At 36.9% G+C, this 21543-nt stretch overlaps 1 protein-coding gene across 1 annotated transcript in view; it reads right to left on the minus strand.

Annotated features, from left to right (window-relative positions):
• The window catches only part of LOC114656105 (BTB/POZ domain-containing protein KCTD18-like), a 49216-nt gene that overhangs the window by 9181 nt on the left and 18492 nt on the right, over positions 1-21543 (minus strand). The window contains exons 3-5 of the mRNA XM_028807522.2: positions 12615-12826; positions 3879-4072; positions 1631-1725 (exon numbers count right to left, since the gene is read on the minus strand). Coding sequence (XP_028663355.2) covers positions 1631-1725; positions 3879-4072; positions 12615-12826 — 501 coding nt within the window. The remainder of the gene's footprint in view (positions 1-1630; positions 1726-3878; positions 4073-12614; positions 12827-21543) is intronic.

The raw sequence follows: 21543 nt of genomic DNA on the forward strand, positions 1-21543 counted from the left end.
CAGCTCATATTCCTGAACTAATATATATACAGTTGTAGGAAAAGCCTACTTGAGTTTGTTTCTGCCAAATGGGGCGATAACAGTTATTAGAGCCAATGATGTACTTGCTTTTCCACATATAGAAATGGCAAATCTGTTCATTTTTTGTTGGGATTCCTTAGCAGGCTCAACAATCATTAATACGAGGGGGAGTCAAGCTAAAGTTAGAACATGGGATGTATTAGAAAATGGAACGAACCTTAACAAAACTGATAATGTCATTTCTCAAAGTAGTCTCCACCCTTCTCAATGCACTTGTGGAAGTTCCTGGATTCAAACAGAATAAAAGATTTTGCCGTGTCCTCGCAACCACTCGTGCACCGCTTTCTTCATGCCGTCATCTGTCTTGAATCGATGACCATCCAGATGTTTTTTTAACGGTCCAAAAAGATGGAAATCACACAGTGCCAAATCTGGTGAATAAGGAGGATGTGGCAATACCTCAAACTTCAGTTTCTCCAGACAAGCCTTGGTGTTCTTAGCAATGTGTGGGCAGGCATTATCTTGCAGCAGAAGGAGTCCTTGAGACAGCAGTCCCCGGCACTTGGATTGAATAGCAGGCTTCACATTGGTCTCCAGCAAGTCACAGTAACTTGCACTAGTGACTGTAGTGCCCCTTGGCATGTAGTGTTCAACAATAACTTGGGTGCACGAGTGGTTGTGAGGACAAGAGAAAACCTTTTATTCTGCTGGAATCCAGGCACCTCCAGGCAGGTGGTGCAAGTGCATTGAGAATGCTGGAGACTACACATAAAAAAGATATTATCAGTTTTGTTAAGGTTTGTTCCATTTTCTAATAAATCCCATTTTCTAACTTTAGCTTGACTCCCCCTTGTGCACTAAAACCTGTGACTTAAACATTTTTGCAAAGTTCAAACAAGTGTTTATTCAATCCTCACTTATTTATTTTTCAGCTCCAAATTAGGCACCACTGATGGTTACTTTCTACAACCTAACTAAAATGAATCGCATATAATAAGGTACACCAAGGAGAGGAAAATAAATTGCCCAACTATCTGTACTCATTATAAAATATTTACTTGAAAACAATATTTAAAAAGAGTAATAAAAGTATAAGACTGAGGTTACTAATCTATTTCTGTCTTCAAATCATTTTGTGTTTATGTAAAGTTTACAAAGTAAAAACACAAATAATGAGGAATTATTTTCCAATAACAGGAAAAAAATAGCATAAACAATAATAAACAACGGCAAACCATTTGTGTATACAGAATTTTTTTTTTTAAATACGTGTTAAAACAGTAATGCATAAATTAAAAAGAATCTAAGCCTGAAGAGAAATGTCATGACTGTGAAAAAATACAGAAGATGAACAAACATATAACATTACTAACAACAGCAATGCCAGTGTTGTTATTTTTTCACTCAATGTATAATTTCTACCTCAGTTATATTAAAGTATAACTCATGAATCATACTGAATTGATGCTTAGGTTGTAGCAGAAAAACAATGAATGATTCTTGGCAATTATTTATAAAAACATAGATAAATGTAGGTATTTTTACTCAGGTTATTATCTTAAAAAGAAGTGACTGTTTTAGGACCTATTATCTCCCTGGAGATCAGTACCTCGTCCGGCCCAGTGGGAGAAGGTATCCATTATCTTGGCAAGCTCAGTAGGGGAATAGTAACTCCATATGTATTGTATATTGCCATCTGCTTCCCTAGACAAAAAGCAAGCATTAACAACTTGTCAAATTGAAGTAAACAGTAATCAGACAACACAGAGAAATATTCTGCTCTATTCAAGCCATTTCAACAATGTACCACACCAGCTCACCTAACATAATAAGCAAAGAGATTTCAAAAACAAACCAATACTCATCTTAAAGTTTGTGTTATGATTACAGATATGATTACAATGATTATGAGATGATATAATTATAGACAGGCCATTTCCAAGGATAGTCTGCTTAGACCAAAGATCATTTTAAGACCAATCCAACCAAGAAAGGAGATACCAAACACAAATGAATGTGCTTTAGAAAAACAAAATCAACCTGCAGTAAGTAAAGACAGAGAAAAAAAAAACTACTTCTTGTTAAATGCCAGAGCCTTCAATGATACTACAGATTTTTTCTTTGACTAAAGAAAGTTTGCAATAATTTCTAGAATAAGAAAAGAGTTTGACCATATGGTTAGGTAATGAGCGACTAAAATTAAGGGAGCACCAGAGGAGGTTGTAAGGATGGCAACAAAAGCCATGTATGTCTCTGTTTCATCCTCTGTCCCAAAAAACAGGCAACTCAACCGAACTCCACCCATAACCTTCTGTCATGCTCATCATTTCCATGCCATAAAAGGGCCCCTGTTCCTGCAGTTTTTAACAGTGTTCAATCCTATGACTATGCAACAGGTCTCAGGCTTGTCCATAATGCTTTCATGGACTTCCACCACCAACATATCCTTTAAGTTTGGTATTTTTTAACTAATGTTACTTTTTAACAATTATCTTTGCTGCAAAAAACTGTCACAATCTGAAAACTTTTCATTTAAAAAAAACCAAAAAAAAAAAAAACGTGTCTGTTCTTTGGTTTAAAATAGCATCTATAAAAATGACCAAATATGTCAACTCTGAAGTGGCAGAAGTTTCAATTTCAGAACACATGCCTTCCATGTTTCTGAGGTACGTTTATGACAACAAAAGAAAACTGGTAGCAATAAACTTTATCAAGGATTCTTGCCACTACTTTTCCTGAGGTTAGAGATATGTTACAGTTCAATTATGTGTCCACTGTGACCAACATGGGTGGAGATTTCATGCAAATAAGGTAAATATAAGGTATAAGTAATGCAAATAACACACCTGAAGCGGTTTAGCTCAATATTGCATTTCTACTACAACGGTTTGAAAATGCATATATGAGGGATGTAGAAATAAAATGAAGAAAAAAAACTGTTTAAAGTTTCCACTTTTTTGTTTCCAACACAACCAGCCAGTGAAGAGTATTTTTTGCAAACGGCAGAGACAATGCAGCTTGGCAAAACAATTCTTCCATCCCAACCAAGTTGTTTACCTTTCACTCCCCACTCCAGTAATACCTGACAGGCAACAAACATGTAGTGTGTGCATTAAAAAATGACTGGGCTGAGTTAAACTACAAAACTTTGCATCAAACTGTATCAGAATCTATCCACTTAAATCTGTTGGTCTAGAATGTAACTTGCACCTTTTTGGACCGTTTGAAGAAACAGTAGGAAACCTCCATCTTAACACTGGAGAAGGAACACACTCCAAAAAGACTCATTAATGATAAGCAATATAGAACTGCAAAAAACAAGATAAATAAACAAACGTTCCCTAACGAAAGCTGCCCATCTGATCTTTGCAGTTTTTATTCTAGTTCTTCCATTTTTATTTGATGAAAATCAAAAAATATAGTATTCTTTAGATGCCATTTTAAACCACAAGAATAGGCAATCTGTTTTTTCATAATTTCACAACAATGCTTCACTTAAAAAAAGCAATTACAAGTGGAAAATCAAAATACACTATAATTAATTAACTTGAAAAATACAGACTTTAAATCAGAATTAATATGCGTTGTATTATTTTGGACCACAGTCTTTTATAATTTAATTATGCTTTGTTCAACAGAGGCTTCTTAATTAAACTGCTCATCACTCAGCATGTTCTGGTAGTATTTTTACAGGGTTCACTCATAACATGCAACATTTTTCTTTTACCTTGACTGGCATGCCCTGCATGAATGAACAACAGAAATAATTCAATTCCATAACTGCTTCTAGTAATCTGAATATCAAAAGGAAACAATCCTTTTCTTTTTTGTACATATTTTCTTCATAAAATGCTCACCTGCAGTGAATATTCTTGCTGTTTTTCTTTTTTCCCAGTTCTCTGTCCAGTATCTCCATCCCCTGTTCCTTACTTCCAAAAACACCAAGAATCTTGTTGTCACAACTTGCTCCACAAGCACTCAGATAGTGCAGGACCCAGACTGAGGGATATGTGTGAACCTGGCCATATGCACCACAGAGCTCTGACAAAGCCTTGCACAAAAAAAAAATTGCAGGGTTATGTCACAAATCCAGCACAATAAATACATTTTCTGTATACCAAAAATGCACAAAATAAATGACATGTCTCTTCCTGCCTTCTTTTAGCAACTCATCAAAATAAATGCATTCAAATTCCCCTGTGATTAAGAATGACATTTAAGGTCACAGTAATTTAAACTTAGCAAAATGTATTTTTAAAAAACCTCTTTGGCTACTATGCAACAAAATTAAGTCAATGCTTCTTGCTCAGAGATAATCTATGAATATGATTATTTTTGGTGTATTGAATTTGCTACAGCTTTCATACTCAAAAAGCTTGCCAATCTTTATGGCAAACCTGCTTGGGAAGATGAAGATGATCATAAGTCAAGATAGCATAGTTATACAGATATTACAGAAACATGAGGTGGGCTCATAGGGAGAAAACATACCATGAACACTGACACAACTGAAGTTATGCACAACGAGACAGGAAAGAAGAAAGGAATGGTATGTACTATTTAGTAATTTGTCAACCTTGAGCACAATTGATAAGTATAAAAAAAAACAGAATTAGGCCAAAAATATTAGGCCAAAAATATTGGCTAGAAATTAGATTAAACATTTAATCCTAAAGGGAAATTAAAATGCATACTGCATCTGAAACATAAAAAAAAACAAGATTACAGACTCACAGGTCAGATAAAACATCCAATCAATCACTAAATAAATAAATAAATAAATAGATAAATAAATAAAAACAAATAAAAATAAACTTAAGTGCATCAGGAGGAAGCATTGAATTGTCTGATAGCAGTGGGCAGAAAAGACCCTCAGAGGCATGGTGATGGAATAACCTGTGGCAAAAATTTCTCCAAGAGACTGCCTCCTAGAGGGGATGGACGGTATTTTTTATGATTGCATCCAATTTTGCCAACATCCTCTTTTTTCACAACAGTTTCCAGTGTGTTCATGGTTCACCCTGTGACAGAGCAGGCTTTCTTGATAAGTTTGTTCAGGCATTGTGTTTCTTTTGTGCTCAGGTTGATGCCCCAGGAGACTGTAGCGGAGAACACAACACTGGCTACTATGACCAAGTAGAACATTTTCAGCAACTAACTGCACATTTCGAAAGACCGGAGTCTCCTTAGCAAGTACATTCTGTTCTGGTGCTTCTTGTACAGCGCCACAATTTTGTCAGACCAGTCCAATGTGTTGTTTATGTGGAAATGACAGTATGTAGCCTTGAACACAAAAGTGCAGTTGTTCATAAAGAAATTATCAAAAACTGGAAAACATCTGTTGTTGCTGCAACCACCAAAAACCTCCAAAGTGATGAAGATAACACAGCTAACTGTCAAAAGAAGGCTTTCATTGCAAAGTTATGCACACTACATCACAAATGCAAACCTCAATTCAGTGGGAAAAAATGAGAACAACCAGAAAGACTGTGGAGCATAGTGTTATCACTGTCACAGTCAAATGAGAGAAAAAAGTAACCTCTATCAATTGGATGACAGAGTAAAAAGTGTGGAGTAGCAAACAAACAGTAAATGCATTCTTTTCCAAGTATTTTCTTGGCTATGCTATTAACGGTGTCAAAGAATGTGCTTGGAAAATACTGAAATTACTTTTAATTGAATTTCCTTTCTGTATCGTCAGAATGTTGTTTTAAACCACAGAAAAAACTTTTACTTGAACAAGTCAGCATCAACTTTTTGCATCCTATTAGATTGTCATTCATTCATTTGTTCTCAATGCTTTCAGGATCATGAGGAGTCAGAGCCTATCCTGGCACATGGTCAGAAACCAGAGGTGGGTAGTAACGAGTTACATTTACAGTAATCCCTCCACCATCGCGGGGGTTGCGTTCCAGAGCCACCCGCGAAATAAGAAAATCCGCGAAGTAGAAACCATATGTTTATATGGTTATTTTTATATTGTCATGCTTGGGTCACAGATTTGCGCAGAAACACAGGAGGTTGTAGAGAGACAGGAACGTTATTCAAACACTGCAAACAAACATTTGTCTCTTTTTCAAAAGTTTAAACTGTGCTCCATGACAAGACAGAGATGACAGTTCTGTCTCACGATTAAAAGAATGCAAACATATCTTCCTCTTCAAAGGAGTGCGTGTCAGGAGCACAGAATGTCACATAGATAGAGAAAACAATCTCTAGCAAACAAATCAATAGGGCTATTTGGCTTTTAAGTATGCGAAGCACCGCGGCACAAAGCTGTTGAAGGCGGCAGCTCACACCCCCTCCGTCAGGAGCAGGGAGAGTAAGAGAGAGAGAGAGAGAGACAGAGTTTGTTTTTCAGTCAAAAATCAATACGTGCCCTTCGAGCTTTTAAGTATGCAAAGCACTGTGCAGCATGTCGTTTCAGGAAGCAGCTGCACAAAAGATAGCAACGTGAAGATAATCTTTCAGCATTTTTAGACGAGTGTCCGTATTGTCTAGGTGTGCGAACAGCCCCCCTGCTCAATCCCCATACGTCAGGATCACAGATAGTCAGCGCAAGAGAGAGAGAAAAAAGTAAGCAATCTAGCTTCTCAGCCATCTGCCAATAGTGTCCCTTGTATGAAATCAACTGGGCAAACCAACTGAGGAAGCATGTATCAGAAATTAAAAGACCCATTGTCCGCAGAAATCGGCGAACCAGCAAAAAATCCGCGATATATATTTAAATATGCTTACATATAAAATCTGCGATGGAGTGAATCTGCGAAAGGTGAAGCGCGATATAGCGAGGGATCACTGTACTCCGTTACATTTACTTGAGTAACTTTTTAAAAAAATTGTACTTCTAAGAGTAGTTTTACTGCACCATACTTTTTACTTTTACTTGAGTACATTTGTGAAGAAGAACTCTTACTCTGCTACATTGGGCAACACTTGAATTGTTACCTTTTTTCCATTATATACGCTATATTTTTGCAAGAGAGAAGTCACCAGTGGATCTACTACTGTTTCTACTGTTTCACCAATCAGATGCAACAACATTAATCACATGACTGTTTCACCAATCAGATGCAGCCATGCAGTCACATGACAACACACAAACTTCCTGTGTCTGCAGCCTGTGAGAGACTTTAAGTCATGTGGGGCTCCTGTTCACTGCTAAATGGTCACAGCTTCACTGCAAGAACCTTGAGAGCCAACTCCTGCTGAAGCTTAACCATCACTTCACTGAGTGAAGAACAAGCATATTTTAACCAAACATGCACAGACACAGACAGTCATGGTAAAGTGAGACTTCTTGTACATGCACAAGTTGCCTTGTTCTAATGTTATTTTCTATCAGCTGTGCTATTTGGAGGGCAAGTGTGTGACGAGGCCGGTCCCCTACAGACTCTTTTCTCTTTTTCTTTGATTCCCCCTTCTTTTTTTTTTGTGTCGACCCATATATACACTCCCGTCCCCGTGGGACTTAATCACACACCGCAGAAAGCCAATGAAGCAATTGAGAACGATCGCACCCGCACGTGCAGGTGTGACTCGCTCCAACTACCTCATTAACTCGCCGCGGTCGTGCAATTGCGCCTACGGAGAGTGACACGGCTTTATGGATTTGAAACTTTTTTTTTTTTTTTTTGAAGCTACAGACCCGCTACAGCACAAAGTGAATATGCAGTATCATACTGTCAGTGTAAAGTATATCTTGTCACTGTAAATAGTTTGCACTGTTCAAACATACATGTTACCTACTGTAGGTATTGGCTTCAAAAGCGTTGTTGTGAAAAACTGAGATTTGGAACTTTGTGTTATTTGTGCATCTTTATTTTGTAAAGATGTCATTTATTTTTACTAATTTTTTATTTTATTATTTGGAAATAGCAGAATTTGCACATTATTTTACATTTTTATCTGTCTTATTACAACATTTCTACAAAATAAATCATTTATTATTTTCAAACCGTTACTTAGTACTTGAGTAGTCTTTTCACCAAATACTTTTTTACTCTTACTTGAGTAATTTTTTGGAGGATTACTTTTTACTTCTATTTGAGTAATATTATTTTGAAGTAACGCTACTCTTACTTAAGTACAATTTTTGGCTACTCTACCCACCTCTGTCAGAAACCCATGACTGGTCACTCAGTCCTTCAATGGGCACACAAACACACCCAGACTCACCAAAGTTTGTAAATAACCTAATATATCCTTAGATATTGAAGAGAAAACCTTTAAGGAACAGCGAACAGGCTTGAAACGGATTGTTCATCAGCTACTGTACTACTCTAGTACATCAGCAAATTAAAACAACAAAGTGGTTAAATAACCACCAGAAAAAGCCTTCCAAGAATCATCTGCTATACTTGGGCTGATTTACGAAGCCAGGCAGCAAACTCTACATTTCTATAAGTAGTGTTAAAGTTTCCATTTACATAAAAGTCAATGTTGTACGGCAATCATTCATTACACATTAAAAATGAAAGTTATCTACATTTACTAATCTGGGAGTGTAAGTTAAATTATTAACTCTTGCAAATCTACATTTGGGGGAACACTGCTTGAAAGTGCTCACTTAAATACAATGTTAAAATTCAGAGGGGGTGCTTAGTCCTACAAACCACCATTTCTAACAGTCTGAACCAAAAATATATGTGGCTCACATTCTAAACAAAGAGACAAATAACTGCTCACCTACAAAAAAAAAAAAAATTATTCACCCCCGTAGAAGTTTTCACAATTTATTATTATACAACATTGAATGGTAATGGAAGTAACTTGTCTTTTTTGACAATGATCAACAGAAAAATGCCCTTAAAAATGAAAGCAAATCTTTGCAAAGTGATCTAAATCAATAATAAATATAAAACACAAAATAAGTAGTCATACCAAACCATTTAGGAAGCATTGGAAATATGTACTAAAGTACAGTGTTATTTTCATTCTTAATATATATTGGCCTGTTCTACAGCCTTAGATGAAACAGAAAAGTGCAAACAAACATGTTTATATACAACCTGAAAAGCTTCTTTCTTTAAAATACACCTGCTTTCTTACCACTAAACACAATTTAAGAATGAACAATCAATCAGATAAAATTTTATAGTAGATAATGTGCAACAGAGCTCATCTGGGCTATAAGCCTGTTGCTAAGCATCTACCCCTGAGATGGAGGTGAATACAAATCTTTGGCAATAGGATAACGGTCATTTGGCACAGCATATTTGATGTTCTCTGTGGGCGCTGTGTGGACTGCCCAGGCTGTTCACAGTATGAATGCTGGCAAAGAGCTGTACCTGCAATAAATGTGCATTATTTTTTCCAAGCTAGAAGATGAAATTAAAAAAATGCACAAACAGCATAACAACACAAACACTTTGCTTGAGTTGTAATACTGTTAGTTGTTTGATTGGCTAGGTAGACAGGAAAAAAGAAAAAAACACTTTGTGCAAACAAGCCCAAACAATTGGGAAAAATATTCTGATTTTCACATTTTTCATTAGGGTAAATTTTTACTAATTCAACTTGATTGGTTTTGCATTGCATTACTATCTTCTACATTGGCCAGTGGTGCATAAAGAGAAAGTCACGTATACTGGATAATATATATGAAACTGTATCAGACGATAACACATCTAAATGTCTAAACAGTGTGCAGTAAGAATCCAGGTAGCGGTCTTCTAGATACATTGGTTAAAAAAAAAACAAAAAAAACAAAAAAATCACAACACTTACTAGACAAGACAGGCTAAAGAAGCACGCTCCAACTTACAAAATCTCAGGTATCTGGCCGATTGGAATATGGTCATATTACACACTGAATTTCTTTGCAGAAGAAGAATTGGCACTACACAATAGGATAGCAGGTATATTAGGAAGGGAAAATTCAAGTCGTAGTTGCTTGCCCTTTTAAAATCTTTGTAAGTGCTCAGAGATATAAAGAAATTAATCAAGGGTCACCAGATGGTACTGTGGTCTGTTGGTATTATGAGAAGGCAGTAAGTGTAAGAAAGAAGAGAAATACTGTAAAGTGTAAAAAATAATTGTCATTATAGATGGAGGTAAAATCATCATTTGCTACTCCAGAAAAATGCATGGAGGTGTTACTTTGTGTTGAACTTGTCTCTTCACCTTTGTGATAAATAAAGTGCATTCAGTGTGCTTAAATACATCTCGTCTTTGATTTAGTAAAATATTGACATTATATGTATTATCTAGGGCACATACAGTGGTGTGAAAAACTATTTGCCCCCTTCCTGATTTCTTATTCTTTTGCATGTTTGTCACACAAAATGTTTCTGATCATCAAACACATTTAACCATTAGTCAAATATAACACAAGTAAACAGAAAATGCAGTTTTTAAATGATGGTTTTTATTATTTAGGGAGAAAAAAATCCAAACCTACATGGCCCTGTGTGAAAAAGTAATTGCCCCCTTGTTAAAAAATAACCTAACTGTGGTGTATCACACCTGAGTTCAATTTCCGTAGCCACCCCCAGGCCTGATTACTGCCACACCTGTTTCAATCAAGAAATCACTTAAATAGGAGCTGCCTGACACAGAGAAGTAGACCAAAAGCACCTCAAAAGCTAGACATCATGCCAAGATCCAAAGAAATTCAGGAACAAATGAGAACAGAAGTAATTGAGATCTATCAGTCTGGTAAAGGTTATAAAGCCATTTCTAAAGCTTTGGGACTCCAGCGAACCACAGTGAGAGCCATTATCCACAAATGGCAAAAACATGGAACAGTGGTGAACCTTCCCAGGAGTGGCCGGCCGACCAAAATTACCCCAAGAGCGCAGAGACGACTCATCCGAGAGGTCACAAAAGACCCCAGGACAACGTCTAAAGAACTGCAGGCCTCACTTGCCTCAATTAAGGTCAGTGTTCACGACTCCACCATAAGAAAGAGACTGGGCAAAAACGGCCTGCATGGCAGATTTCCAAGATGCAAACCACTGTTAAGCAAAAAGAACATTAGGGCTCATCTCAATTTTGCTAAGAAACATCTCAATGATTGCCAAGACTTTTGGAAAAATACCTTGTGGACTGATGAGACAAACGTTGAACTTTTTGGAAGGCAAATGTCCCGTTACATCTGGCGTAAAAGGAACACTGCATTTCAGAAAAAGAACATCATACCAACAGTAAAATATGGTGGTGGTAGTGTGATGGTCTGGGGTTGTTTTGCTGCTTCAGGACCTGGAAGGCTTGCTGTGATAGATGGAACCATGAATTCTACTGTCTACCAAAAAATCCTGAAGGAGAATGTCCGGCCATCTGTTCGTCAACTCAAGCTGAAGCGATCTTGGGTGCTGCAACAGGACAATGACCCAAAACACACCAGCAAATCCACCTCTGAATGGCTGAAGAAAAACAAAATGAAGACTTTGGAGTGGCCTAGTCAAAGTCCTGACCTGAATCCAATTGAGATGCTATGGCATGACCTTAAAAAGGCGGTTCATGCTAGAAAACCCTCAAATAAAGCTGTATTACAACAATTTTGCAAAGATGAGGGGGCCAAAATTCCTCCAGAGCGCTGTAAAAGACTCATTGCAAGTTATCGCAAACGCTTGATTGCAGTTATTGCTGCTAAGGGTGGCCCAACCAGTTATTAGGTTCAGGGGGCAATTACTTTTTCACACAGGGCCATGTAGGTTTGGATTTTTTTTTCTCCCTAAATAATAAAAACCACCATTTACAAACTGCATTTTGTGTTTACTTGTGTTATATTTGACTAATAGTTAAATGTGTTTGATGATCAGAAACATTTTGTGTGACAAACATGCAAAAGAATAAGAAATCAGGAATGGGGCAAATAGTTTTTCACACCACTGTATGTTTTAGGCATGTTAGAACTCCAAACACTTTCTTCCACTGGATTGCTGAAATATTTTACTTTTATCACAGTCAAACTCCATCAAATGGTCATCACAAAATGCAACAATACTGAGCCAAAAAAATAGATAATAATTAATAGCAACAAATGATATACTTCTTAAAATCTGTGTGTGTTATGGAATTAAAGAGCCAACAAGTCTAATCAGACATTTAGATATTTAATGTATATATTAATTCTTATTTAAAATTACAGTATTTTAAATTGTGGTTACTCCTCAGTTGCTTTGAAGCAGGAAAAGTAAAAAAAAATATAAAAATAGATTTTTAGCAACAGAAAATTGCGTAAACATCTGATAAATGATCCAGATATAAAAAGATAAGCCTGTAAAAAAAACAGCTTTAAAAGAGGCTGAGACGTATAACCCTATTGCAGATATTTTCAATTAAAAATGTAAATGTCAACAATTCCACAATTATTTGCACCAAAAAATAACAATTGAACAAGTGAAGAACGCAATTCTACTATTTTGTTGTTAGAGTGCAATGAGCTGAAATATAAGTAAATATACTGTATATACACAATAAACCACAGTAGCTGGGAAAATGAGCAAACACCACACAGTGACCAGGCCCTGGATTAAAACCCAGTCTTTCTGGAATGTGTGGAGGCAGCACTAATCACTGTAACACTCTGCTGCACCTTGTGAAAATGTATGTAAAAAATATTCAGCTTTCATTCATGAAAGACTAACCTGTTTCACGGTGATGCCCTCTTTTTGAGCTCCAGACACCAATTCTGTCACTAAATGCTCTGTCAAAGACAGAGGAAAAGGTACACCAAAATAATCTGCTTCTTGCTGCAAAGCCAAGCGGGTCTCTTCATCTTCAGGCAAATGAAAATCCCCATGGAGATAATCAAAAAGAAACTTGAAGAGTTTTCCATCGCGTTCAATAACACAAGCCCCTGCAAAATAAGTATTGAATTTTAACAACCATGCAATGAAATACATCATCATGTATTGTACTGTGTCTTATACAGTAAAAAAAAAAAGATATGTAATTAAGAAAATAGCCTAATATTTTTAGCTGGACTTTTTACCTTTCATTTGAGAAATTCTATTAAAATGTTAAAAAAAAAACTGATATAAAAAAAGCACTTGAAAAAATAATTCAAAACATTATTTTAAAACACAAGTAATGGTCAAGTAAGAGCCATTTGTTAGATTATGTTAAATTGATAGAAGTATTTTCTTAGTTATGTTAGATTGCATGCCTACTTATTACAGCATAGTCAATGGGAGGTTCTATTATAACCCCCACAAGCTAAATTACAAAAGAAATATTATAGCGGGTTGGATAATGGATGGATGGATGGATATTCTAATTATTTCTTGTCCTTCTGACTAGACTAGTTCTGCCTTGCAGTTGTCAAGGCATGGATGGCAAACCGTTTCAAACCGAACACATAGAATGTGCTGAATGTACTAAGTGAAGCCTATGTAAGTTTGCCATTGTGAAATAACACAACCTTTAAGTATAGAGAGTGACTGAAGTTTAACATGAGAAAGCTAAGATTGTAGAAGAAACCCTTTTTCTTTTCTGCATTTTAGTCTAATAACCTTTTTCTGAATTTTTGTGATTTGCTCCTTTAAAAATTTTCACAAAACTTTAAAAATTAACTTTATTAGACTGAGAAATTTCTTTAGTTATGTGCTTGACTTGAGCTGTATCCTACCTGGCCAATTCAGTAGGTGCTTGATTTTGGGAACCCGGAAAAGACCCAGCTACAGGTCATGTATCTTTTATTTTAGCTATGAAAATAGCCAAAAATTATTACTGCATATAAAAGGAGGATCAATTTATAGCCATGTGGCCCTTTTCTGTGCACACCTGTAGCATGTTGTTTTCCGGCTGCTAACATGATGCAATAATTGCTTTCTATCAATAGGAGGTAGTACACAGCTGTTAGTAAACTCCAGTACTGCTGACATTTCACAAGACAGATGCAAGTAGGATGCATTAAAATTGTGTCATCTATTTATTTATTTTTTAACCTTTTGCAATTTACTTTTGCTAAATATTTTGTTGTAATGAAAATTTCGTAGTAATGAGAGTCTGTACTTGTCACTATAGTGCCTTCTTTAACTTGCGTCCAGGCTTTTGCAATCATTTCAATAGCTTCTTTCACATTAATTTTAATCTCATCCTGTCTACAATTTATGCTGATGAAAATCTTTCTCAGCATTTCCTTGCAATAATACACATTCAGGGTGCGAATGATGCCCAAATCCAATGGCTAAAGCACTGCCTTGCAACTGGGTGGGAGGAATTCAACGCGAACATTATCTAAATGTGGAAGCATGTTGTGGGTAGCAGAGTTATCAATCAGAAGCCGAATCATCCTTTTCTTCTTCTTCTTCATATTGTGAGGTTTCTGAACTGTTTTGGCATCCCCCAACCCCCACCCAACGGGGCGACACGCTGAAGTGCGCCCCGAAATGCAATTGCCGTGTCTGTGGAAGATTGTTTGTCTGTTGCCAGGACAGGGCAGCAGCACGCTCACAGTGCTGCAATGAAGCACTATAGAAGCAAATCCTAAAAGATCGTGGTTATGCTATATTTGTCTTGCACCCCAAAACACAAGGCTGAGTCTCAGTATTTTAGCAAAAACAGCTTTATTCAGCTTGAAACAGGAACAGCAGGGTTATTATTGTAGCAAGATCTGCCACTCTCCTATACACAGACACAGCAGTCAGGCAGGGTTGTGGCTAGGTTAGTGGCCAAGTAATATTGTTCCCTGCATTTACAATGTTCCTTGCATCACCCATCGAGATCTTTTCGGTTTGCTTCGGTGAAGAGCCGCAGCAGAGCTATGAGGCTGCTGTTGCCCCAGCAACGGATAAACAATTTTCCACAGACACGGTGATCGCACTTTGGGATACTCTTCGGCGTGTTGTCCAGTTGGGGGAGGTCCCAAGAGAGTTTAGAAACCTCACATTTTCTTGAATGAGTGCCGCATTAATAGGAATGTTTCTTGAACGAGCATCACTGAACCACATAAAAACTGCTTTTTCAACGTCTTCAAATGCAGAAGTTCGCATATGTTTGCAACCCGAGATTTTTCTTCTTTTTTTTGCTCGGCCTTTCAAGAAAGTTGACAGTGTCGATGGTGAAATTCCAAATTCACTGGCAACGTCTTTTTTCTTTTTGCCGGAATCGAGAGATGCAAAAATGTAAAGTTTTTTTGTTTTTCTAATATGAACTGTTATCGTTTTTTCTGTGTCTGCCATTTCTATAGGAGGGTGACAATGAGTTAAATTCCAATGGAAGTTTTTCAAATGTTGACGAGCAATAAGCAAAAGGTATCACTGAAAACCACAGAAAACAAACGCAGCAAAAAAACAGTACAAGGAAAGTTCAAAGAAAGAAAAAAAAAATTACAATGTTTGTGTTCGGGGATCGCTGTGCACAATTGAGCTGCGACCACAGAACTAATTACTCTGTGGATGATTCATTTAGGCATTTCAAGGTCTTTTGGACACTTTGTTATAAAAAAATAAATAAAGTATTTGCTGAATGCATTTCGTAGCAATGAGATTTCTATAGACTCGTGTCATATGGGGAAACTGTCAGGATCACAAAAATACTTCATTGTAATGAAAATTTCGTTGTAAAGATATTCGTTGTAACCGAATTTTACCTGTAGTTTCAGGTGTATGTATAAGCAGCATCCATGTTCCTGTCACAATTGGGGCAGAGGCTGGCACTCAATGAGCCTGCACTAGAAAACACAGTTTGAGGAAAAAGATGGATCATTTCAACACTGATGGTAATTACTGTGTCCAGCCCTTTCTACTGTATCTCCAGGAAGTAAATTGATGATCACAAAATTTCCCTTTTTCCTGTTGCTACTCTTACTGAGCATGGTTAAGGATTTTTATCTTTTGCATTCTAACTGAATGGTACTACTGTAGCACCCGTTCATAAACTACTGACAAAAGTTAGTTAAATGCACTGTTTGAAGTAATATCCTTAATGTTTCCAAGTTTGACATGGGCCATTAGTTTAAAAATACACAAGCAACTACAAAATAATAAACTTACAACTTTTACAACAAAATTCCCAAGACTTCATATAATGTATCATCATCATGCAAACACTTTGTATAAATAAATAGAATGAAAAATGGTAAAAAAACAAAAAAAAGAAAAAAATCAAATACTGATGAGAAACTTGAAGATTTTTACTGTATCAGTACCTTTAAATCCTTTGAAAAAAAAATTGTTTTACATCTCATTACGTTACTAAGGGGCTTTTTACACACACTACTAGAGCCACTGCGATTGCATGCAAATCGATAGACTGAACAAACATTATTTGTCCCATGGGAGAAATTTAGCTTTTACAGAAGCCCAAGAAATATGCGAATATTATAACGTATATATAAAGTAACAACCACTCTCCTCAAACAGATACAAGAATTACAGAACGCGAAAAAAAAAAAAAAAAAAACAACACTTTTGTGCTTCCTATAACCATTTTTGTGTTGATTTGGACATATGTTTTAGATCATTGTCTGGCTGGAAGAGCCAATAATCACCCAGTTTTAGTTTACTGGCAGAAACAGCCCGATTTAAATTTAAAATTTCCAGGTATATTATGGATTCTATGATGTCATGTACCCTAACAAAAGTTGCTTGGGCCTTTAGAGGAAAAACATCCCATAACATCACTGAGTCTCCATCATTCTTGACAGTGGGGATCAGGTTTTTTTTGGGTATAGCCATCCTTTTTTATGTCAATCATGCCTTGGGTGTACGTTGTCAAAACACTCATTTTTTTGCTTCCTCTGACCATAGAACACTGTTCCAATCAAATTCCAACTCGTATTTTCTGTATTTCACCAGCAGTAATCCTCTTCACTGTGTGTGGGGGCAAAATAAACTTGGGTCCACTTTCAGGCAAGTTGGTAACAGTTCCAGTTGATAGTTATTAATTATAGCCCTAACAATGCTGATTCATATTTGATACACAAGTAATATCAATTCAACTTTCAAATCTCACAAACTCCTTACGATTTCATTTTCCAAATATCTCCCTCCTTCATTAAGGTTACTTTTGTGGAATACGTTTTGTCAATTGAAAATTAACAAATATCTTATAATATACCTCTAGCCGTGTTATTCCAGACGTTCCAAGCATAGGTGATCAGATTTTGTTAATGCTTATGCACTCATGTAGAATTAGCCACTTAACTGCCCACTGACCTTAAACTGCAGTAAATTACTTATAACTACAGACTGCCACTCACTTGTTTCTCCACCAGTGGCACAGGTGCTATCACTAAGATTGTTATACTTTATCTATCATACTAATGAACATTACTTTGACTTCACAAACCCAATGAATGAAAAAAAAAATGTAGTTTCCATCAACATCTAGAAAGTTCAGTGATTGAAAAATTCTAACCCACATTTAGTGGCTGCATGATATTTCTTGTCTCGTCATATTGACAGATAGTGAAATCAGCTAAAACACAAGTGGACTAGCAAGGCTACGGAGAGACTACAGAACAGATTTGTTTCTACTGTCTGGGATGTATTCAGAAATGCCTCTGATGGATTAGATGAGTATACGGACACGGTTATTTCCTACATACGTTTTTGTCAGGAAACTTGTATTCAAAAGAAAACAATTATCAAATACAGTATAATAATGAAAAAACGTGTTTTTTTTTTTTTTTAAAAATGAAAAAGTTTAGAAAAACTAAAAAGGAAGCTTACAAATGTAGAGACAAAAATGTATACAAAGTGGCTAGACAAAGTCAAAACGCAAATACAACAACAAGCTGGAACAGACCTTTGCCACAAATGATTGTCTGCTTGGAATGCTTAAAATGCAACGCAAAATAATGCAACACACACCCCGAATTCCCCAAACCACACAGACCAATCCTTCTCTACCTGACAAGTTTTTATTGCATGTTTGAGAAGCACCACTCAGGACATCATTTTACCATACATATATCTCCTGAAGTTTAACTGCACCTTCCCTCTAAGCATTTGTGAGTATGAAGTCCACATGCTCTTCCTGAGACAGGCATGTCAGAAAGCTACTGGTCAACATCTCTCCATCCACACTAAAGTATTGTTCTGCATCAGTTAGCCCCAGTTTTTACAGAATTTTCACTCAGTTTTTGGCTCAATGCAAAGTCCCTGACTGTTTCAAAAAGAAAGATGAAAAAATACTACAGTCTAAATGATAATAGATAGCACTGTACAATAGTGATGTAATTTGAACGCCTGATTCTTCCACATCTACAAATTCTCTCCTTGACCCACTTCAGTTGGCTTACCATACAAACAAGTCAGTTGAGGATGCAGTGAACATGGCTCTCCATTACATCTTACAGCATTAGACTCTCTAGTTACTTATGCCATGCTCTTATTTGGGGATTTCAGTTCTGCATTTATTACAATCATATCAGAGCTTCTCCACATACAATTTCTAAGTATAAATGTGGAACATGCCACAAGTCTCTGGATCTCCAGTGTTCTAGGTAACAGACGTCAGACAGTGAAGATGGGGAAGTATCAGCTAGGGTCAGACCAAGGCTGTGTTCTGTCACCATTCCTTTTCCCTCTGTACACTAATGACTGTACCTTCATTGTATGATTGGCCCGATTACAAATGGGGATGAGATACCATATTGGAAGGAGGTGGATCGGCTGGCCAGCTGGTTCACCCTCCACAATCCTAATTTGAAATCCTTGAAAACCGAAGGAATGATTGTGGATTTTAAGAGAAGCTCCTTTTTCCTACTTCCCTAGTTATACATGATGTCACTGTCAACGGGGTAGGATCATTTAAATGTCTTGCCACAACTCACTCACAATCTGAACCGGGATGAAAACATAACTGGTGTTATCAAAAAAGCGCAGCAGCTGATATTTTTTTTTTCATCAATATAAAATGTTTAACCTGTCCCATTTGGTGCTGGTACAGTTGTATAGAGCAGTTACTGAAATCATCCTCACTTTCTCCACAGCAGTCTAGTATGGCAATGCATCAGCTCACACAAAACAAAAATGAAAGTGTATTACTTGCACAGCAGAAAAGATTGTAGGACTGAAACTGCACTCCACTGAGGTCCTGTACATATCACAGGTCAGCAATATCAGTGCTCCTGGCTGTGGCTAGAATGGTCACAAAAATAGACTTTGGCAATTATCATTTCTACTTAGTGAATGAAATCATTGAAACTTTAATTATACTGTAACAGATGCAAAAGGCCATTTTATATTGTTTAGCAGACGTGACGTTAAATACATTTGTCGGTACTGACCTCCCCTTCGGTTATCTATGAGCTGCATAAAGGCTGGTTTATACACTTCAAGCAACCATGGTGGGTGTGACAGATGTACAGTGAAAATCATGTCATACTTGGAGACTCACATGAGAAAATATTTTGAAGTACACGTCGTGGCTGGCATGTATTCCAAATGGCGAATTTCAACGAGAGGTTGATTACTTTTGTGCTAGAATAATGAACAAAAGGCTGAATATGATGCAACCAGTCATCAAAATGCAAGGAAGGCAGGCAAATTATTTGAAATTCATCTGCCTATCATGTAGGTCCCCTTTTATGAAGGGATCTGTACTCCGTGGAATTCTGTTGTCCCTTCTGATTTGGCGAAGGCATACTAAAGTTTGATTGTTACAGCTCTCCTCGTGTTCATGCCTCTTTGCATGTCATTTCTTTTTTGATTCAACGCACAACCTGTGTAAAATGATGGCCTGTCTATCAGTAAACATGCATGTCCATGTGATGAAGCCTGCATTTTAAAGTTGCAGGTTTTACATGTTGTTTTTTCCCCTCTGTGATTGATGATGGACAGTAAACTTTGTTAAAATGGTACTGATAAATACAACTTTGCGAGTGGTTATTTAAGTTGTTTTGGTGTGCACACTACCTGTATATGTTCTGTTACCAATAAATTCTTAAATGGGAGCTCATCAACAAAGAAACATGGAAAATAAGATTTAGTAATAATTAATAATTTATTACTTGACACCCAAGAACTCTGTACAAAGACAAATCGGTAAAATAAATGAACTAATCCACTTTCATGCCATACTTGGTGCCTTGCTCTTTAACATTTACTCCTATAGTTTTTTACTGGGGGGGGTAATTTCCACAGGAAAGGCTTTGATATGGAGCTCAAATTTCACCTCATGATTAAAACCATGTGAATGAAATAGTTAAAGTTCTATCAAAAAAAATCCCTTGCCTTTTAAACTGGGGGAGGATCTCATTTTCACAGCAGGTATTATTATCCTATAAAACTCTTTATCCTGTATATTATATGCACAGTCGAACATGGAAGATTAAGACTGATTAAACTGTGAACACTGTGTAGTTAAAATAGTGCACAATGTCTTTAATAAGCCTATCAGGCAGTCTCCTATTGCATGTTCATATCAACTATGCCCATCCATTCCTTCTACCAGAGGGGACACTTATTTCCATAGCTGAGCCTTTGCTGCATGCCTTTGTAAACTGCTTGCAAGAAGAACAAGGTTTAGCCAAAATTGTTCAAAATGTATTCTAAAAGACTACAGACAGTCTTCTATATCAATTTCATATTTAATGTGCTTCTCCGTCCCCTTCAATGGAGGAGACACCCATTTTCCACAGCTGAGTCTTTGTTGTTGAAACACTCTTCAGTTTAGAAAATGAACACTGGACAGCTAAATTTGAGCTAAATCTATTTGAAAGAATCTATGTACAGTAATCCCTTCTCCATCGCGGGGGTTGCGTTCCAGAGCCACCCGCAAAATAAGAAAATCCACGAAGTAGAAACCATATGTTTATATGGTTATTTTTACATTGTCATGCTTGGGTCACAGATTTGCGCAGAAACACAGGAGGTTGTAGAGAGACAGGAACATTATTCAAACACTGCAAACAAACATTTGTCTCTTTTTCAAAAGTTTAAACTGTGCTCCATGACAAGACAGAGATGACAGTTCCGTCTCACAATTAAAAGAATGCAAACATATCTTCCTCTTCAAAGGAGTGCGCGTCAGGAGCAGATGTCAGAGAGATAGAGAAAGCAAACAAATCAATAGGGCTGTTTGGCTTTTAAGTATGCGAAGCACCGCGGCACAAAGCTGTTGAAGGCGGCAGCTCACACCCCCTCCATCAGGAGCAGAGAGAGAGAGACAGAGTTTGTTTTTCAATCAAAAATCAATACGTGCCCTTCGAGCTTTTAAGTATGCGAAGCACCGTGCAGCATGTCGTTTCAGGAAGCAGCTGCACAAAAGATAGCAACGTGAAGATAATCTTTCAGCATTTTTAGATGAGCGTCCGTATCGTCTAGGTGTGCGAACAGCCCCCCTGCTCAATCCCCCTACGTCAGGATCAGAGAAAGTCAGCGCAAGAGAGAGAGAAAAGTAAGCTGGGTAGCTTCTCAGCCATCTGCCAATAGCGTCCCTTGTATGAAATCAACTGGGCAAACCAACTGAGGAAGCATGTACCAGAAATTAAAAGACCCATTGTCTGCAGAAATCCGCGAACCAGCAAAAAATCCGTGATATATATTTAAATATGCTTACATATAAAATCCGTGATGGAGTGAAAAAAATTTAGAGAAAGTGACTCTTTAATTAACTGGTATG

This window comes from Erpetoichthys calabaricus, chromosome 8, assembly GCF_900747795.2.
Source record: "Erpetoichthys calabaricus chromosome 8, fErpCal1.3, whole genome shotgun sequence".
NCBI classification, from domain to species: domain Eukaryota; kingdom Metazoa; phylum Chordata; class Cladistia; order Polypteriformes; family Polypteridae; genus Erpetoichthys; species Erpetoichthys calabaricus.